The 21,524-nt window shown below is 40.4% G+C and overlaps 1 protein-coding gene across 4 annotated transcripts in view; it reads right to left on the reverse strand.

Annotated features, from left to right (window-relative positions):
* The window catches only part of kif21b (kinesin family member 21B), a 183,830-nt gene that overhangs the window by 96,569 nt on the left and 65,737 nt on the right, over window positions 1-21,524 (reverse strand). For all 4 annotated transcript variants that reach the window (XM_041196211.1, XM_041196212.1, XM_041196210.1 and 1 more), the window contains exons 2-6: window positions 19,545-19,767; window positions 17,906-18,088; window positions 15,427-15,576; window positions 13,437-13,571; window positions 10,153-10,320 (exon numbers count right to left, since the gene is read on the reverse strand). In XM_041196211.1, the coding sequence (XP_041052145.1) occupies window positions 10,153-10,320; window positions 13,437-13,571; window positions 15,427-15,576; window positions 17,906-18,088; window positions 19,545-19,767 (859 nt within the window). The remainder of the gene's footprint in view (window positions 1-10,152; window positions 10,321-13,436; window positions 13,572-15,426; window positions 15,577-17,905; window positions 18,089-19,544; window positions 19,768-21,524) is intronic.

Here is a 21,524-nt window from a genome sequence, read left to right on the forward strand (position 1 = left end):
CAGGCAAGTCCATTAATCATGTTAATTACTTTTTTTAATGGCCTTAATAGGCCTTTGACAATTTGATGGACGTGCAGCCAATTCGGCTCCGCGCCCTCCAAACTGAAAATCTAAATTGCGGAGGGCGATGTCGGGACGCATGCCTTATGTCATCCTGCATCATTTTATGCGTTGGCGAGCGGGCCAACTCACTGACCGGAAGATGCAGCCCCAGATGTTCTAAACAATTGAATGCATTTTTAACAGGTCAATAATAACTATAAATTTCTAAGTGCTCTTTTGAACTATTTAGCCAATCAACGACTCTAAAGATGCTTTAACATTGGTGCATTATAGGCAACATTTAGAATAGCACCAAGCCTTCATGCTGCAAATTTTTATATTATTTCTCCATGTTGTATTTGCTTCACACTTTGTAAAACTAACATAATTTAAGTAGCTTTTCTTTATATAAAGGTCTGGAATGAAACGTAGTTAGTAATTAGCTCAAATTTGCTGAAACCAGATGATAGCCTGTAGGTATCACTCTCCATTATTTTCAGGCGGACAACTGCTAATTTCAAGTTCTCTCAATCTCTCACTTGAACTTCTCAAAGTAGAGACAAAGTAAATAATACATTTGCTACTTAGATTTCAATTTGTAAAACTTTACATTCACACATGTGCATGCACATGCACTTACATGGAAATGTATACTTATTCAGACCCGTCAACCTGCAAGCAAAGTGCTGCTAACCTGCAGCACTGAAATACATCACAGCAACTCCAAAGGACAACATTTAAATTCTAAAACTTTAAAAGTATAGCCAGTCACAGATAGAAATGTTAAAATATGGAAATTCAGAACTACATTCTTTCATAAACTCATTTCTAGGGAAACACTGTATATGGAGATATACCTGTAAAATACAAGGGCTTTCCTAAGCTGCTTTTCATTGTGCATTCTTAAATTTTGTATCCTACTGCCAATGACTATATGTTATTTCACCTAATTGCATAGGCAATGAATCAAGACTGGAAACCCCAGTGCTGATCATTAATGAGGATATGTGAAAACTATTTTTAAATGAGTGTGAAACACACTAACTTAAATTTTGCTGAAAACATGGTACAGCATAACCTAACTTAATCACAATAATGGTATCTTGCTCAAAAATGTAAGTTGCATTCAAATTCATACTTGGCTATTTTAGATCGAAGTCTAACTTCATCTGTGATCATTTATTAATGTTATTATCTCCCTTGAGGGTTTGTGTCCTAGTTCTGTGACTCCTCTAAAGAATTGGCTGGAAACAAAAGCCTGCCTATGCTCAGCCAACGATATTTAGTCCTTTTATGTAGGCTATTATAATTTGCAAGTACTTTGGGAATTCATTTATCTGTTTTCACTATTTTCAATTCTTGCAATCAAAATCACCTTCAATTAATAAAGCAAATGGATCATAGTGCTGCAATGATGGAAACGTGTTTGTACTCGAAAGAGTTACAACACATGGACTGCAGCGACTCAAGAAGGCAGCTCACCACTACTTCTCAAGGGTAATTAGGGATGGGCAATAAATGCTGGTCCAGCCAGCGATGCCCAAATCCTATGAAAGAATAACAGAAAAAGCACAAATTAACGTGCCACTCCAAGGATAATCCATTTTATAGATTTCCTTAAGTTTCTTTAGTTTCACTTATTCACAGAAAAACTATGACTGGATCAGTTAAGGGTCTGATGTATAACTATATATTTAAAAAATAAACTATTTCATATTTGGAATTTAAATTAATGTAAAATGTAATAAAAATCAATCATCCTTCCTTTAGCTCATCAGGCTCAATACTATCCTCCCCCACCCCTGCAACAATGGGCAGGAGATGATTGGTGGTGGATTTAATAAGTGAAATGCATGCGATGGAACATTGTGCTGCCACTTTTTTTGTTACAGCTGTGGTTATCAGGTCATCAGAGTGCGTCCCGCAATGCAACTGGAGGCCTGATTTAAATTTACTATTGCTGCAGGGCTTTTCCAAGGATCAGGAGATTTGGCTGTGAAAGGGCGGGACCTGCCAGATCCACAAATGAACCACCTTTTCCAGCATTCCCTGTGGGCTGCGAAGAGCAGGCGTGCTCTCCCGAAACCGCTCAAGAAAGCCTTTGGTTTCATCCAGCCCCAATCATCAGACACCCGCACCCTGCCACCCCTAATCTTGAATGCTGACCTACACCCAGCCCAGACTATCGTTCTCCCCGCCTAGCCATCCCAATTGCAAGGGAGTGTCACCAAAAGTCCCCAGCTACAGTGTCTTGTCACTGGGGTTAGTCAGGCTGTTCACAGGGCATGCTGCTGGATGGGAAATGGAGATAAAAGAATCTGAATGAGATTCTGTTTTGCCTGTTTTTGTCTTAACTACAAAATCCTCACCATCCGATATATAATCAGAGTAGGTTTCAGGATTCCTATTCAAAGCAGCATGGCCAGTATTTTTTCTAAAGCTGGCGGGCTGGGCAGGAGTGAGCGGGGCTGGGTGCAGAGCTGACTGCCACCTGCAATTGGCTCCAGGCCACCATTTTGCGCGGACAGGCCAATTAAGGCCTGCCCAACGTAATAACGCGATAGTGCTCAGCGGTAATCGTGCGGGCGGGGGGAGGAGGGAGAATCGGGTGCATGCACGCGAAAGAGCGCAGCAATCTCCCTGAGGCACGGAGCCTCCTCAGAGAGATTGAATGAGTATTAAAATCATGAAAGATATGATTTAAAAATTTATTTAAGCATGTCTCCTATTTCACATGAGTGGGGACATACTTTTACATTTTTGAAAAATAATTTATTTGTTTAATAAAGGCATCAGGAAACCTCATCCTGCTCATGGATGAGGTTTCCTGAAAAACGCAAAGGCCGCTTGGGCTTTCTGCCTGCCCACCAACCTTAAGGTTGGACGGGCAGCACTCTCAAGTGGCTCAATTGATTTCTTGATGGACTTAATAAGCCGTTTACATTTCGGCGGGCGCACAGCCAACTCCGGCACCCACCCGCCAAATGAAACATGATGTCAGGACACACGCCCAACATCTTTGCGCGTCATTTTACGTGCCAACATGTCAGGTCCAACCCCGCAGGCCGATGGGAAACTTCTGCCCCAAGTGATGGGGTTGATAAAATTGCAATGTTATCTTCAAAAATGTCAGTGGGGCTTCTCCAATTGAATATGAATGTTTTAATACAATTGTACTTTGTTCAGTGCATTATTTTGGGTGGTGGACCCACTCCTCCCCAACAACAGTCCCCATAACATCCCAATCCACATCAAGCCTCCTGTAGGAATTGACTGTGGCATGATAACAATTTTCGTTTTGAAGTAATATAGTGTTAATTCACTGCAAATCCTTGATTCACTTTGATCAAGCCTATATGGAGTTAATTATGCAATTCCAGTTGCATAGCAACAGGCTAGCTCAATGGCATTGGCAATGCCTACTGCATACCAATGTCTTTGCCCAACAATATAGTGAAACTTATGAATTCAGGACACCTAAGGAACTTGCATCCTGTGCCCTTTATTGTTTTTTATTGTCAAAATGGTCATTGTATGTACAGTAAGCCAATGAGCCAAATATCCTTGGGATTGGCTGCATCTCCTGCAGTGTTCCTTCTGTTCTTCATTCTCACATGGGATTGTGCCGAATGCTGGAGCCTTGCCAGCGGAGTGTGATTTCAGTTCATTAGCTGTTCATTGGATTTCCCAGTTCACTGCCATCATGGAGTCCTTTTTTACCGAGAGAGGGATGTCCTGATCCTGGCATCTGCTATGCTGGCATCCCACACAGGCCGAGGTGGCTGCTGTAGGGCTGGGAGATCCCAACCAAATTGAGAATGGGGTCAATGTCCTTCAGACTCATGTCTGGAAACCATTCACTGTGTGTTGCAGCTGCTAATGTTTGAAGTGCTGCAAGCTGGTGCCAGCCCATCTGTATATAACAAAGTGGTTAAGGGAAATGTCTAGGATCATCATCTCTTGTTGGAGGCATTCCTGGAGGTTTGATTACATGATATTTTTGACCATATGACATTTGTTATGGCCGTGTGAGGAGGGGTAAAAATAGCTCCCCTATTATAACACTCCAAGTCTGACCGTAACAGGGTTATTTGTGATTTTAGCGAGGATGAAGATATTTACTCAATATCTGTGCTTAGCTATTTATGTGCTGACTGCATAGAAACTAGTCTGGCAGGCTTTCTTGAGTTTAAAGCAAAAAGGGGTTAGTTTTTATTGAGTTAAAAACCCACCCAGATAAAGATATAAAAATATGTTAAAAATTAAACCTGCGTTCGAGCTTCACAACACACATTCCTACACAAACACATGCAGAATTGCAAGTTATACAGTAGGCAGTTACTTTCTTAACCAAATTAAACTTCAATGCAAAAAGAAAAAAATAGTGAGTTCACAGTTTATGAGTTCTTTGTTGGCATCTGGGGCTGCGGCAGATTTTTCTCCATGGTGGTCTTGAGTTGAAGCCCATGAGAAACTGCAATTGCTAGAGACAATTTATTTTTAAAAACATAATCTGTCTTTTCCAGAAGTCGATGATTTTTGCACCCGAGGTTCCTTTTGATGGAAATTTGGTACCTCTGTGTTGGATTTTAACTGTAACAGAGAGAGGGTCTTAAACTTGGGAGAGAAGGAGAGAGGGAGTATTACTGCCCCTTTGGCAGGTTTTTCCCAGACCACTCCCCATAATGATTTCAAAAGGTCTTTGCTTAGCTTATGTCCGAACAGACTGTGGCTATTGTTCCATGGCCTATAATGTCGCAGCCATTAGTTTCTGAATGATCCATTATCTCATCTTGATGAGATAGGAAGCACACCTTTCTGCATACCTATTGTCTCTGTAGACTTTCTGTCTCTGCTTGAGGGGTAACCCTTTAGAAGTGAAAATGTGAGGTTCAGTAGTTTCAGTAAATCTTCTGAAGTAGTTCTTGACATCAGGAGGTGTGAAATTCCATGAGTTTGTCTGGGCATACCTTAATTGTACTCCACATTGGAACGTTCAAGAAAACTGGTCAACTGGTAATAGCAGATATCAGGTGAATTCTACCAGCCATCTCAAGTCAGAAGCTTTGCTTGCTTTTTTGCCCCAAGTCCTTTTTAAACACTTCAATATATGTTTCATCAGCCAATGAAATTACAGCTTGATATCACCCATGCACAAGTCACATCATCGTCACAACTCCCATTCCCCAGCCTTTCCATCTCTCTCAGTCACCACTCCTCAGTCCTCTCTATTACCCACCTCCCATTTCCCAGGCTTCAGTTCTCCCCAATCCCCCATCTCAAAGTCTCCTGTTCTACCTCCCCACCATTCCCCCATCCAATCTTCCTCCTGTCTCAGCTCTCAGTCTTCCTCTCCTCAAGCTCACCCAATTGTTCCCAACACCTTTGGTCATATAGCCTATTATTTCCCAGAGCCCCAAATGCTCTCTCTGACCTGAGGCTAGAGTCACTGGACTGAAGGCAGGAAATTATGGAGTGGAGCCCAGTGTAATAGACACCTGAATGCAAACTAAGAATTCGATAGAATCAGGAGTTCCTTACCCAGTACCAATAATGGCAGAGAAACTGCTCTATCTCTGGGTCAGAGCTGTGCAAGCGTTAATTCTCAGAGAAACTTGGTTTCACTGCCATTATGGATGCTGGGTAAAGAGATCATCATTCCATAAAGGCCATTTCTTACACTCATTGTCACCTCATAATTATCTGCGTGCCCCAGTTACTAAGGGACCTGATGCATTGTTGGTTGCCCATGGTATAATTTGTGAGTGATTGTGGTTTCAAGATACAGCTTGTATCTATTATAATACAAGAGTGGACTGTCAATAAATGCCTAATTTTGAGTGTGTGCATTTGTACAGGTTTCACTGCACATTAGTTAATGGCACTCCCAGTATATGACACATTGGAGTTATTGGGTTGCTGGCTGGCCAAGTACAGAGCATTTTCCAAAAATGTGCAGAAGGGGTCATGTGGGCATAGGGAAGAGGGAGGCAGGAAACGTTTTCCTTTCTACTCGAAGGCCTTTCCTAAAGCACCTGTTCTATTAAAGTGTGGGGAGGGATCTACAAGAAATGAGGCAAGCTTAAATGTAAACAAAACAGGAGAGGAGAGCGTGAAACAGACTAAACTACAGGAGGACAGAAATGGTCAGGGAATAAAGTTATATAACAGAAGCATCAAATGATGGTTAAAAATAAAGTTATTAAAAATATGTTAAATTGTTTGTTCATCAATGCACAGTGTCCCTATTAAAACAGAGGAACTGGAGGTAATAATATATTGCGAGGAAGCAGGTATAGGAGGGATTACTGAAAAATGGCTATCGAAAAATCAGGACTGGGAATTAGGGTGAAAAAAACTTTTACAAAGGATAGCAACAGAAATGCAAGGTTTTACCCATCAGGAAAGGGTGAACAGGTCGGGTATCCTTTTTATTGAAATGAAAAGACTGAGAAATGACCTAATAGAGGTCTTTGAAATTCTGAAACATTTTGATAGAGTAGATAGAGATAGCAACCCCAATCTTCCAATTAGCGACAATTATCATCAGATTGCTGCACCGCTCAAACTTTCTCCTACCTTAATGCTTCTCCGCATTTCCTGCCAGGTCTTCTAAGCCCAACCTTCCTAGAAATGCGGAGCACAACATCCCCTGGAGAATTCCATCAGATCGCATTACATTTGGGGGAAAACAGAACACAACCTCTTTTTACAATACTAGCTGCTGAATGGTAAGTTTAAAGGTCCAGTGTGAATGCTGGTGAATGGATGAATAATTGAATTATTGGGTAGAGTGGTAGGATGGGTAATTTGGTGAGTTAAGTGGGTTTGTGCGCAAGGTGGATGAGGTGGTATGTGGGTGAGGTGGGGGGTGGGTGAGCTGGCAAGTGGATAGGGTAGCAGAGGGATTGGGGTATAGTCAGGTCTGGTCAGTGGGGATAGTCAGGTGGTCAGGAGGTAGTCAGGTGGTCAGGGGAGTAACCAGGGGGAGGGGGGGTGGGGTCAATCAAGGGTGTCGGGGGTAGTCAGGTGGTTGAGAGGGATGGTCAGGGGGGTAGTCGCATGGGGAGTTGGGGGGTTAGCATGAGTGATTGGGGGATTAGTTCTGTAGATACCCAGATGTTAGACCAGGTTTTAATTTACCTAACATTTCCTGGGTAAATAATCAGGTATATACCGCAGAACTGTCCAAAGTCTCTGTCTCTAACTCAGAGTTGAAGACATTCACAGAGAGTCCAGGAGAGCAGGAAAATTGCCCATCAGAAGTTCAATCCTCTTGGGCAATTCCCACAGAGGTTCATGCATCAGGGCCACCACAAGGTCCTGATGCACATCTTGGATCCTACGTCCAGTCTCCGACAAAATCCAGAGATGGAAAGAACTGGGCCAGTGTGTCCATTGTGCAGAAGAGAAAAACTTGAGGCCATCAATATAAGATAGCCACCAAGAAATCAAATCAGGAATTCAGATGAAACTTCCTTAACTGGCAACTGATGAGAATGCAGAACACAGTCAAACAGGGAGTGGTTGAAGTGAATCGGACAGATGCATTTAAGGGGAAGCTAACTGAACATATGAGGGAGAAGGGAACCAAGGGTAATGCTGAGCTAGATGAGTAAAGATTGGAGGAGGCTCAAGTGGAGTATAAACATCTGTATGGACTGGTTGAATGGAATAGCCCGTTTCTATGCTGCATATTCTATGTGATTCTATTTGGACCCTTTTTTGCTGACATGCTGTTCACACTCCCCAGCTGATTATTGGATGACCCTCACACTTAAAAGCTTTCAGTGTTCTTCACACTCTCCAACTACATTTGGATGCTCGAGGTACCTATGGGATGTTATAGGCCTCCAATAGTTAGGAGAGTGAAAGTGTGATGCACTGAAACGTCGACCCTATGTGTAGAACTTAAAAAGTAAAACTGCAACACTACCAATTTTTGTGGTCTTATGAATCTGTCGCCAGGGTAAGTGAGCGAGCTTTAGCAACATAAAAGCTGGCTCTTGGACACCAATCTACCAGATTCTGAATGACTAACATGACAGTATAAAAGCAGTTGGAAATTGCTCCAAAATTGCACTGTGGTTACATTTGGAATAAAGCCAGTGAAATTCTCAATTAATATTAAAGGTTTTCAGTTCCCTTCTAACTAGTGCAACATAAACCTCCTTAGAAAAAAAGAGTAAACAAGATTAAAGGTTTTCAGTCCCCTTCTAACTAGTGCAACATAAACCTCCTTAGAAAAAAAGAGTAAACAAGGATGATCATGGATGTGCCAAACAGTTGCAGTCACACTGTGCAAATGATACAAAATACAATTTTGCCTTGCTTCTAATTACATAGCTCCCTAGATATTGCCATTTCCAACAAACTGCCCATTCTCCACAGGTGAACGCCTGTAGTAGGCAGTGCAATTAAGTCTTTAGCAAGATAAAAGTACTGATTCAAAAACAAGCAATTCATTCAACTGTTTGGTTTATGTAAATAACCCAATGAGATTATTTGAAAATAAGTATTTAGAACCAGCAGAGCAATACCAGAAAGAAAAAAACTTGAACAGTGAAATCGCAATGAGTCAAATGTGGATGACATAAAATTTTGGTTATGTCGAAGTTGTCAACCATTTCCACCAGCAGAATAGCAAATAGCTTGTGATCAACCAAAATTCCACACTGGTAAATCTGGATTAGCCGAATTTGCCAGACCTTTTTGGTGACCATGCCAACTGATCAGAGTGGAGTTAGACCTCACAAGGGCGCAAAATCATACAGCATTGGGCAAGCTATCATTTGAGAGAGAGAGATCCCCCTGTGAAAGGGCATGTAAAGCCTGCAAGCATAGCTAAAATCTGTGAGAAAGTTAAAAGCATTCTTGCTGGGAGTATTGGGTGAAGTATGATGATGCTGAAGAATCTGATGAATGCCTGCCCACTCACCTGCCTGTTTCCCTAACCGATGCCACAAGGCCATGGAGATTCTCCGGGATTTCGCACCGCAGCACAAAAACACCGAAGACAAGTTTGACTGCATTGACGGCATGACGGACTGTATCTCACACATCTGAGGGCAGCACACTAAGCAGGAAAAGATCACAGAGCTTTTCTGGAGCTAACTCCTGACATTTTTCAAAGCAAATCTCCGACCTTTTACAAGGCCAGGCCGTTGTAAGGTTTGAACAAATTTAATTAAGACTTTTTCACACGTTTACTGCTTTACTGTGCTTTCCTTTGGCATTTGAATCTGTTGCTTTTGACATTGACCACATTTGTAGGCATATTGAGTTACACAGAGACACATTCATGTGGGAATGGGGCCTCCATGGCTTTCACAAAGATCCGCTGACACAAATTTGTAGGCGGATCCCCTGGGACTTGACTCATTGGGATTTTGCTGTATTTATATCACGTCTTTTATGACCATAGGCAGTCCCAAAGCAGTTAACAGCTCAAGAAATACTTTTGAAGTGTAGTCGCTGCTGTAATGTAGGAAACATAGCAGTCAATTTTCACACAGCAAACTCCAACAAACAGCAATGTGATAATGTTCAGATTATCTGTTTTTGTGATGTTAACATCCATGAAAATGTGTCAAGAAAGAATTGGGATTTTCTGCATTTGGATACTTTTTGTTTTACTATTCCTAAATCTGGTTATTAAAGAAGTGCATGTTTGTAATCCAAGTGGCTGTTTTTATAGTTTTCTAGAATCTGTTCCAGTAATGCCAGCTCCTGACCACACAGGTCCTGTCGACCTGGCAGAAAAAATAAACTTACAAGACTGCAATCTGGGAAAACCCATACAGCATATACGGAAGTTTTGACAGGTTATGGACAGACAAATGAATGCTACACAGCACCAATGCTCTTGTTATAGACTTTTTGTCAAATATTATTATTGGATTTCCACCAGTATGAACCACAAAAAGACCTAACAGGTCAATCATCATGAGGGTGCATTGTGTTTCATGGCAGTGAATTCTTCATGCTAATGATTTGAAATAGAACCCGGATGTTCAAAAAAAATATCGAAAACACTGCACACACATAGGGATAGCATATTCAATTGTAAATTTCAATGTGAGAGTGAAATAGTTTTGTTTTCCTCCTTACCAGACCACAGTTGATAGAAATGCCTTCTTTGGCCCGCTCTCCTGTTGCTCCAGTGCGCTTCAGCCTTTCTGAACCAGCAAGGTCAACAAAATGGAATTTGGCCATGAGTGTTTCATACTCATTCACTGGTTGTGATTCATGTGCCACTCCATTCACCTCCCCATTTACCTGAAGAGTAGACAGTTACAGCAATACAAACAGTGATTTAAGCAGAAATTTTCTAAAAAGAATTACTTTCATTTTTATAACGCCCTTATTGTTTACAGATCCTAAAGTCCTTCACAGCTAACACACTGCTTTGAACTGTAGTCACTGGTGTTTTTGCCGGCAAACACCAATTGCAAATAAGTGCCCACAAACGCCAAATGAGATTATGGCCAGTTAACCTGTTTCATTAATGATTTTCAAGGATGAATATTGGCCAGGGCATGATGAGAACATGCCCATTCTTCTTTGAAAAATGTCTTGAGATTTCTTAGACTAGCCCAATGGGTCAGATTGGTTTAAAATCTTATCTGAAGGACAATACCTTTGATAATGCAACACTTACTCAGTTCTTAATGAAAGTATCTCTATAAAGTATGTGCTCATGTCTTGGGTTGGGGCTTGAACCCATGAACTTGACTCAGAGGTAGATGCTACAACCAAGCTGAGAAGAAACACTTAAGAAGTGGAACTCACCTACATGTTGGTACTGTCAACTGCGCTTACAAATTTTGACCATGACTCCTAGAACTTTTGAATTTGAGATTGGCAGCAACAGGCAGAAAAGCTGGTATAAAACCCAGTTTCAAACACATTAACATCCCCAGTAACTCTCCCCTCATGCCAGCAAATTCATCTAGCACATCAACTCCATCAAAATGAATCATCTCCTTCAAATTTAACAAAAATGTCATTGCCTATAATAAATTCAGCCTACCGTCAGCTCAACTCCCACTCAACCTTAGAAGGTTTTATTCCAAGGGCACGTTTATTTCTTAACACCAGTGACAAGACTAGGATTGTCAGTAACATCAAATGAAGCGGCAATGTGGTCAGTGGGAATGGTTATGTGGTGAGGGATTTAGCCAAGAACCAGAAATTAATGTAGTACAGGAGTTGCTTTTTCTGATCTTGTCAAATCAAATTGCCAAGAAGCCAACTCTAGGGAACTCATGAGAAAATAAACCTTATTAGAGTCAGAGATAACAAAAAAGTGGAAAGTCATCCTGGATTATTTGAACCCTCTTTAACTCTTATATGAATAAGGTTTCATAACAGAATAACAGAGACCCATTTCTAATCATGTTTAAATATATCAATTACAAAAGTGCAACTTGTCAGATAATGTACAGATCAGGTATAATTATCCAATTTAGACTCAACTGATTGGCAAAAGTTGCCAATAATTTAATTTTTCCACACTTGGTGCAGTTTCATTTTGATGCCGAAATGAAATTAAAATAGGTACTCAAAATAAATTAATTTAAAATAAATTATGTTACAAGATGCATCAGTCAGGACCTGATCATCATCTGTTCATGCTTAGTTACTGTGATTGTTACCACTTTATAGAGTGGCAGTGATAGGTCTTCTTCTTGTATTGCTGCAATTCTTGTTGTGCTTTGTAGCAGCTTGATACAGCTGAGTAGCTTGCCAGGCACTTCAGAGAGCAGTTAAAAGTTAACAATATTGTTGTGGAACTGGAGCCACATAAAGACCAGACCAGACAAGAACAGGAGGCTTTCTTCCTGAAAGGACATTAATGAACCTGTTGGGTTTTTACGACAATCCCATAGCTTCATGATCACTTTTACCAATAATCAGCTTTTTATTTCTATGTAAATTAAGAGGTCTTAAATACTGGCCTTAGGCTGCTTAAACTGCAGGAGACCTGAAGAGTAAACATTGGTATTTGGGTGATTATATTGAATAAAAACAGAACCAACTCAGAGAATGCATAAATGAGTACTGATGATGGATAAGAAGTAAATGCATCGATCTGGTTTCGTGCCAAGTCCACAAAGCCAAAATATTCTAACTTGTGATCCAAAATCTGCAATGAATTTAGTTGTTTACAGCCAGGGAAGCAATGGAGTTGTCACAACTAGCTGCAACAACTTCAAGCTGTATTGTGGTGGAGGGGTGATACAAGAGAAAACAACCATGGCCTCTGCTTCTGATCTCTAGATGAGATCTGACTGTATTGCTCACACTGTCACTTAACTTTCAACATGAACTGTTTAGGATTCCACATGAAAAACAGTCACCCGAGTGAGGTACAAAAATTTTACCAGTCCCACGCAAAAGCCCACCATTAATCACTACCTTCAGAAGAGCAAAGTTTTCAAAAGTGAGGCAGCAATTAAAAGTAAGCTTTATTTAATTTCATTTCTTTTGAGCTGTCTGACATAAGTTAATATGCATACATGGTTTTGTATCAGTTATGATACTTAATGAATTCCAACATGTTAGAGAACACAAATTCAAAAAGGTCTTATTCAGGTCTCTAGTGTAGTTAACATAAAAAACATGATGCTCTTCAATGCCCACTATGATTATTCAGATATTCTCAGAATGGGATAAAGTCCTTGTTGCTCGGGCTGTTTTGAATAGTTACTGTGCCTATTAATAGCTTTTAATCTCATTTTCTCACCAATCTTTCCATAATTCCGTCATATTCACATGATCATTGTAGTTTTGAAAAACAAATTAGATGATGAGGCTTAATGCTATCTTTGTACAAGTTGTTCAAACTAAAATGCTGGGTTGTGATGGCTAAAGTACTTGTGAAGGGAAAGGAAATATTAAAAGAGGAAAAGGCAAAAATTACCAATAAAACAGAGATACTAAACCACAAATGAAAGGGATTCAGTGAAACAAAGGTTATGGAAATCACAATATTTATTGTTACTTTGCTGTGTTCATTTTCCATTATTCCTATTTGGAAAGAGAGATAGTTCTCTGTGCAGTTATCCCCTTTTTACATCCTACTTGCCCTCCAGTCCCAGTGGGTGCTGCTATGTAATTGGTAGATCAAATTGCTTAAAAGAATGTAAGTGTAATGATTTGCTCCATGTGTTCCTTTTCATTTGATGGTAGGCTCATATTTTTTTGAAGTCTATAAAGTAAGATCATGAAACCTCAGAGATTTTATACACAGCAGTTTTGCCAGTTGAAGGAGACCCATGTAGTTTTCATTGGCTGCATTTGTATAATACAAGTTCCACTGAACTGTATAATCCCCCTTCTATTTTACCCCCGAATTACTATTCAGCATTAACTGTGACTCTGGAACATACCATATCTTGCCTGGAGCAGACCCTCATTTGGCAGATGTGGATTGTAAATATAGCATGGGAACGGGAACTCTCCGCATTCATCTGTGTGCTTGCAGTGGTGCGAGCGAGAGCACCGAGCTTCAAACATTGTATCATCTGCAAAACAAAATCATCCTTTTCACCAGCTCTCTGATGACTTGAATTAAGGTCACAAACCAAATCTCCACATAGCTGGGTATTCCCAATTGGGGCTGTCAAAAAAAACATGGGGGAGGGTACTGTTAGTTGCTCGCTGCAGTTCTAAAGAGATGTCATATTTATGACAATAGAGGGTGTCTCCATTGTATAGTGAAATAGAAGACTTAATTCTCTAACAATTATGAACTTCTGTCAAGCCTAAGGTTATTGGTAGGTATCTGTACTAATGGCTGCTGGCCTTTGCTAGCATTCTGGTCCCAGGCTCCAAAAAAAAAAAGGAATGAGAAAAATGGTATTCATGGTCTCAATACTTTGTGTTTTCTTAAATTTATTTAAATTCACTGGAATTATCTTCCTCAAATGAGCATTTTTACTTCAGAATAAGTATGTAAGCTGAGATATCAACTAATTAAAGGTAGTCTCAAAAGATTTTCAAATAAACTCACCAGTAAGGCAGTTTGGTCTGTTAAAGCTAAAAGTGCCAGTGAAATGGAATCCAAAAGGAACAATTAACCCCTAGTGATTTTTATTTTCAGTTTGAATTATAGGTCTGTATAAGGAAACAGCAAATAAATACTACAAGCCTATATCTAAATTTTTTAAAAGATACATACCATATACATTATTTCATTTATTTTTAAATAGGCTGCATTATAGTTGGTTCTGAGGAGCCGCTGATAAAAATCACTCAAATACAACTTGGAAGCTACTCAGATAACCAGCTGGGTAGAAACACTGTTAAATGCCACTGAATGGCTTAGTTTTGCTTCTCAGTCTGTACTGAGTCAGCTGAGCTCAAGTGAAGAATAGGGGGATTTCTACAAATAGATTCAATGTTTTTCAAGTCTGGAGGGGAAGAAAAGTCACATGAATGTTCAGTTCTATTCCTGTTAGAAATTGAATTGGCAGAACACAGGATCAGGTTCAACAGTTATGCTCTGCATTATTTAATAACGGAGCAACACTCACTGAAGGATGGACACTTGGGTAAGCTTTTTGAGGGTTGTTGGCTCCAATGGAACCGAACCCTAGCAAAACTCAGTGCCTTTTGATAGGGAGGGAATAAGTGTCATCAAATTTAACATATAATAAGACACATTATGGTACAGACATCTACTTATCTCCATGTACAAATCAGAAGAAACATTTTATTAGAAATAATAATTGAGCACTAAACTATTTTCTTCACCTAGGCATACAATCAGTATTGCCAAAAATCTAATCAAATTGTATTTTATGACTTTAAAAATGGGAGTTTTAATCCATTTATGAATGTTGTGCCTCAAGATGCATCACTTGAAAAAGGTAATATAGTACCTACCCATTCATGCCATACATCAACACAATCAATTGTAGCTTTAGAACAGCCCTGCCAGGTCTCATGCATCTACAACTCATCATGCTGAACTGTAAGTAGCATAGGTTAAACAAGAAAAAAATAATCTAGGTCATAAGGAAGGCTAAGTGAATATGAAGGGCTCTGATTCCTACTCTTGACAGAGCAAATCAACTTTCATTAATCTCATGGTTGATCACAATTCATTCCCTGCTGTCAACCTCCTCTGCAGAAAGCCTATTATCTGTTCTCTCTCACAGCATGATTGCCATTATCCATCCCCCTCCCCAATACACACACACATCTTATCAACATTTTGAACAGCAGCTGATAAAATAATGTACAAGAACTGAACCAGAAATGGACAGGCAAATTTGTTTTAAACTATTCATGACCAGGATTGATCAAAAAACCTTTTAAATGATCTATCAGAAATACAACATGAATTACAATATGCCTAGTTGTTTTTGCACCAACCTCTTGTTCTGAATTCACAATACGTGAGACAACCCCACTGGTGTAAATCAATCCATTGGCACCTTCATGAATTTTAATGTTAGATTTCCTCTGCCGTGAATCCAGGTCACGTGTGCTGTCAAATAGATCCAGTATCTCTTCATTGTAAAGCTGCAAAGATATATATGATACAGGATACATCTTTAAACACAGGTCTGAAGGCAAGAGGCTTAATCTGCAACCCATCCACCAACTTCAACATTCACTCCCTCCACCAGTGACGCACATTGGCAGCAGTGTTTACTATATACAAGATGCACTGCAGTAACTCATCAAGGTTCCTTCAGCAGCATCTTCCAAACCCACTGCCTCTACCATCTAGAAGGACATGAGCAGCAGACGCAAGGGAATTTCCACCACCAATAAGTTCCCTTCCAAGTCACACACTATCCTGACTTGGAACTATATCTCTGTTTCTTCACCGTCGTGGAATCAAAATCCTGGAATTCCCTTCCCAGCAGCACTGTGAGTATAGCTATAACACATGGACTGCAGCGGTTCAAGGAAGTGGCTCATCACCACCTTCTCAAAGGCAATTAGGGATGGGCAATAAATGCTGGCCCCACCAGTGACGCATATCCCATGAAAGAATTTTTAAAAAATCACTTTTGAAATATCTCAATTAGAGTGCTCATATTTATCTATACTATTTTAAAATTTTCAGCATAATGAGACATAAACATCATCAATCCCATTCTGCTGCCATTGGATGGCAGAGGAGGGATCGTACCCAAAACAAAAACAAAAATACCTGGAAAAACTCAGCAGGTCTGACAGCATCTGCGGAGAGGAACACAGTTAACGTTTCCAGTCCGTATGACTCTTCAACAGAAGTTTTTCCAGGTATTTTTGTTTTTGTTTTGGATTTCCAGCATCCGCAGTTTTTTGCTTTTATCTGAGGGAGCGTACCCAGTTGTTAATCAGGAAGCCTGAGCCTACTGGAGTTTCTTGGCCAGGCAATTAGTATAATATAAGCAGATGGCTCTGACTATATGTGAGCACGAGTTGAGTGGCCAAGTGGAGCAGAGGGGTGTGGGGGGCAGGGGGGAGCTGCAAAATGTAGCACTACTGACCAAGTGCCATTGGGAGGGGACAGTACATTTAGCTGCAACATCTGTACAAAGTGGAAATCAGTCTTCCTTACAAGAGGGCCAATTATAGCAGGGCAGGAATTTCTCTTATCATGGTTCCAGCCCAGAATGCTCTTATGAGCTCTATTTACACAATGGAACAGAGTGGGAATGACATCATCCTATTGGTCCCACATTCCTTTGGTTTTCACTCACTCACACTCCCTCATAATTATCTTCAGAGTAAAGGCCCAATGTTACTGTCGCCCTGCCCCATTTCCCACCCACATATCTTCTCACTCATCCAGGTTACTTCATGGATACATTACAAGACCGAGAGAAAACTCAGGATCAATGTTATTTTATTTAGTTTTGAGAATTGAATAAAATATTGGACTAGGTTGATTTTTGCACTTTTGGCTTTATTCAATTTGCATTCTTCTGTAGTTTTTTTTCTGTGAACCTGCAGAACAACCCTTAATGCCTCTTTCTTATATAATCAGAGGTATAGCGTGTACACAATGGAGAGAATTTTCTCCTAGTCGAGGTGGGGGCGGGGGGGGGTTTTTTTGAAGGGGAGGAGGCGTGGGTGGGCATGTAGCCGATCGCCACCCGCGATAGCTGTGCACTGCCATTTTACGTGGGTGGACCAATTAAGGGCTGCCCAGCGCGACACACACCCAGCAGCGGGTGGGAGGGGGAGTAGGCTGAGTTGGGATCTGCGCTCTTTCGCGCATGCGCACAAAACAGCGCCAAAATCTCCCTAAGGCAAAGAGCTGCCACAGGGAGATCAGTTTTATTGTTGAAAATTTTAATAAAGAGAAAAAAAAAATTTAAGACGTCCCCTTATGAGCCAGCACATGTCAATGAATTTTGTTATAAATTTTTATTAAGCTTTAAAAACCTTCATGAAACCTCATCCCGCCCGTGGATGAGGTTTCATGATAAATGCGAAGGCCACATTTAAGGCCAACCTTAAGGTTGGACGGGCAGCTCAGTTAATTAGTTTAATTCGTTTTTTAATGGCCTTAATAGGCCTTTGACAGCTCAGCAGGCACGCAGCCAACTCGGGCTGCGCACCCACCGAACTGAAGATCTGAATGCTGCGCGGTGACGTTGGGACGCACACTCGATTTCACTGCGTGTCATTCCACGCGTCGGTGAGCGGGGCCTGCCCCCGCTTGCCGAGCCGAAGATTCTGCCCAATGTGAAGCAACATTGATCATGAGTGACCACAGGCATATGAATGAGACAAAACTCATTTGCCTGAGAATTGAATTAAATCTGCTTTCATCCAAGAATGGTGATATTTGCCAATATATTGAGGCCCCTGAATCTTATTGTAAAATGCAGTGAATCTGCGGGCAAACCTCCAGAAACTGAGCAGTCACTTTAAACTCTGGTGGCTGTTTTCCTTGCTCCTGAGCCACTCGCTTTCGCTCTGTAATTCCTTCAAAAAGATGCTTGACTGCTCGCGGTATTATTCCTTGCTCTTCCACTGTTATGTTCACATCAAACCCTGTGCCCATGCTGTAGGTCTTCCCAGAACCAGTCTAGAAAGAGAAGTGACACAAGATGGAAATCTCATGAAACGATTCAACATTGATTCTGAGCAAGTGGTGGCATAAATTTAGCATGGTTTTCAATACAGGGTTTTAAAACAGAAGGGAAGCAAACTCCATCTGCTCAAACCGTTCAGAAAAACCCCACCTCAGGATAGATCACGAAGGATGCACATTTTCTTCAACTAGGTGAAGCAGCCAGTGCATGTACAACACCACATCACTTAGTACCAAGGTTTCTATCAGTGGTTTATTCTCCTTTGCAAGTGATTGATGGCAAGTAGGAAGGCAAATGGAATGTTGTCGTTTACTGCAAGGAAAGTGGAATATAAAAGTAGGGATGTTTTGCTACAGGACGTTGGTGAGACCACATCTAGAATACTGCGTACAGTTTTGGTCTCCTTATTTAAAGAAGGATATAAATGCATGAGAAGCAATTCAGAGGAGGTTCATTCAACTGATACTGGGGATAGCGCTGGTTGGGGGATGGTTATCTTATGAGGGAAGGTTGGATATGCTGAGCTTGTATCCGTTTGAGTTCAGGAGAAGGAGAAGTGATCTTATTGAAACATCAAAGATCCCGAGGGGACTTTACCAGATGGATGCTGAAAGGATGCTTCTCCTTGTGGAAGCGATCAGAACCAGGGGATACAGTTTAAAAATAAGAGGTCTCCCATTTAAGATGGAGATGAGAAGAAATTTCTTCTTGTAGAGGATTGAGAGTCTTTGGAACTTTTTTCCCCAGAAGTGGTGAAGGCAGGGTCACTTAATTTTTTAAGGCAGGATTAGGTAGGTTCTTGACGAACAAAGGAGTCAAAGGTTATTGTGGGTTGGTGGAATGTGGTGTTGAGGCCACAGTCAAATTAGCCATGACTTTATCAAACGGCGGAGCAGGCTCGAGGCGCTGAATGGCCTACCCCTGTTCCTAATTCGTATGTTTGTATGTATGATGATATTTCCATTTTAAGTCACATAATTGCAAATACTGAATCTTTTGAAAAATGTCGCCAGTTTTGAGTGCCACAGTACACCTTTTCTTGACAAAACATCATGCTCTCACCAAAAATCTTACTCCTAAGCATTTTATTTTTATTGTATAATTGTACACACACAACGGAATTTTTTAAGGCAGTTAACTTCTATTTTTATTTCTTCTTGTGTTTTTGCAGCCAGCTTAATTCTTGGCATGCATATTTTGGAGTTTATTCATGATAATATCTATACTGATGGATTGTGATGACATGACACTGTTCTACCCTATGCACCAACCAGTGTCCCAATCAAGTATTTATGAGGTTATAGGAACCCTCAAGTGAATTAGAGTCTTGAAATACATTGCCTGGTCTTTATTATGAATCTTGCAAAATGTAATAAACATAATTCATCACCCCACTTACTCTTCCTAATATATTATCATATTTCTGGCATGTTAGCATTTAGCTCTTACCTGCCCATAAGCAAACACTGTTGCATTATAACCTTCAAAGCACCCTTCCACAAGTTTGTGCACACAAGATTTATATATCTCATCTTGTCTGGCATCTATGTCAAACATAAAGTCATATGTGAAAGCCTTGTCTTTCCCCAGGATGACTTGTGGCTCCCCAGGTGTAACCAATGTACAGATATGGCATCCTTCAATCTTCTCTTTGGCCGACTGTGGACGGATTCTATGGGAGGAAAATAGAAAACGATACTGGCAACTTTCCAACACATTGGTTACCGACTAGATATTTTCATTTGGGATGTAAAATTTTAAAGAATAAAACAAAAGAAACCAATTTTAAAATTTGTAATTTTTCAAAGTAAAATCACTGGAAATGGACACATTGAATGTTCACATTTTTGTCAGATAGAGAAATTCTTCCCTTCAATCCTGACTCCGCTTTAACACTGTTTGGCATATCACAACTTCCAACAGACATGCATTGTTTAAGCCTCATTATGACATAACATCTGCAAAACCCTCTGGGCAAACTTCCCAGTTTTAACTGTGCATTTTAGAATCTCAAAAGAAGCATTATAGAGAGGGTCTAGAACTTGAATGGACTACTCCTATTAGCTAAGGGAAATATTTTACAATGAGTGCCTTATAGGAAATCAACCACTTCCTGTACCTGGAAACATCTGAATCATGGAATCTGATAACACAGGGCTAATTTGAAAGCAAAAGCTTCTGTACCTCAGGTCAAACTGATGCACTGAAGGCCAACACATTACAGCAATATGTTACAACGAAGCAACAACAAGTTGAATTGCACTGTTCAATTTTTCTACGCAAAAATAGAAATTACCACTACAGCTTAGAAGCCATAATATTCATACAAAGCATTCCACTCCATGAGACATACAATGGGAAGTTTATGAGAAATAAGAGAAAAATATTCAGGAAAGCTAAATGCCTAGGGTAACTGGCCCTCCCTTAATTGGCACACATCTCTGAGGGTGGGGTGCAAGCAAACTTTCCACCTGCCAGTGAAATAACAGGTCAGCAGCAGAATGCTCCCGTGAAAATCTGCTCCCAAAGTTACCATTCAGGTGCTATCTGCCTTAAGAAGTAGGCTGTTATTGTCAGTATTTTTAATAAAAATACTGTGGTTCAGGACCAGTTGCAGAATATGGTTAAACTTTTTCTCATATTTAGGGAGGCTATGTTCAGTACTATGGATTTTCCTTTTAAACCTTCTTGATAGCTGCTGAAATAATTTGTCTGGGTCTTTCTCGATCAGAGTAGGAAGCTCTCCTCCCCTGCTCTGAAGGTGCACCTGCCACATACCACTTTGAATAAAAACAGAAGCCTCTTAGTTAAACTGGCAGCTTCCTGCTATTTACCTATCATCATTCACACTTGCTTTCCTTGTTCCTTCACCAATTGCTTGGTAAGATAATACTGCCCTCTTGCCAGATCCCTCAAAAGCAAACTGCAGGGATGCCCAGGGCATCTGCCTGAGGTGCTATCGCCATCTAAACCGTAGCCTAGTGTCATAAACACTTTTCCTGGTGCCAGAATCTTCACATAAATGTATGGATCATTAACATGCAAAGCATAGCTGCTGACATACATAATTTACTCAAACATTCCCCACATTTCATGAGAAGCTGTAAGTCCATCATCCTCACCCTATCAATGCTAAAAGTTAGAATATATCTTCTCTTACAGATACAGATCGAGCCAATTGGCTGTTTAATGCATTTCTATTCATTAGAGTTAGAAAATGCCATAATGCACATTGAAACCAGAAAGCCAGTTTTTAATTGATCAAAGTTGAGGAGCTTTCTATTATATCTCTCTCCGCAGATGCTGTTAGACCTGCTGAGTTTTTTTCCAGCTATTTTTGTTTTTGTTCTAGATTTCCAGCATTCACAGTATTTTACTTTTTTCTATTATGTTACTTGTAAAAAGATTTCATTCCAGGGAAGATGAGAA

This window comes from Carcharodon carcharias, chromosome 9 (genome assembly GCF_017639515.1).
Source record: "Carcharodon carcharias isolate sCarCar2 chromosome 9, sCarCar2.pri, whole genome shotgun sequence".
NCBI lineage: Eukaryota > Metazoa > Chordata > Chondrichthyes > Lamniformes > Lamnidae > Carcharodon > Carcharodon carcharias.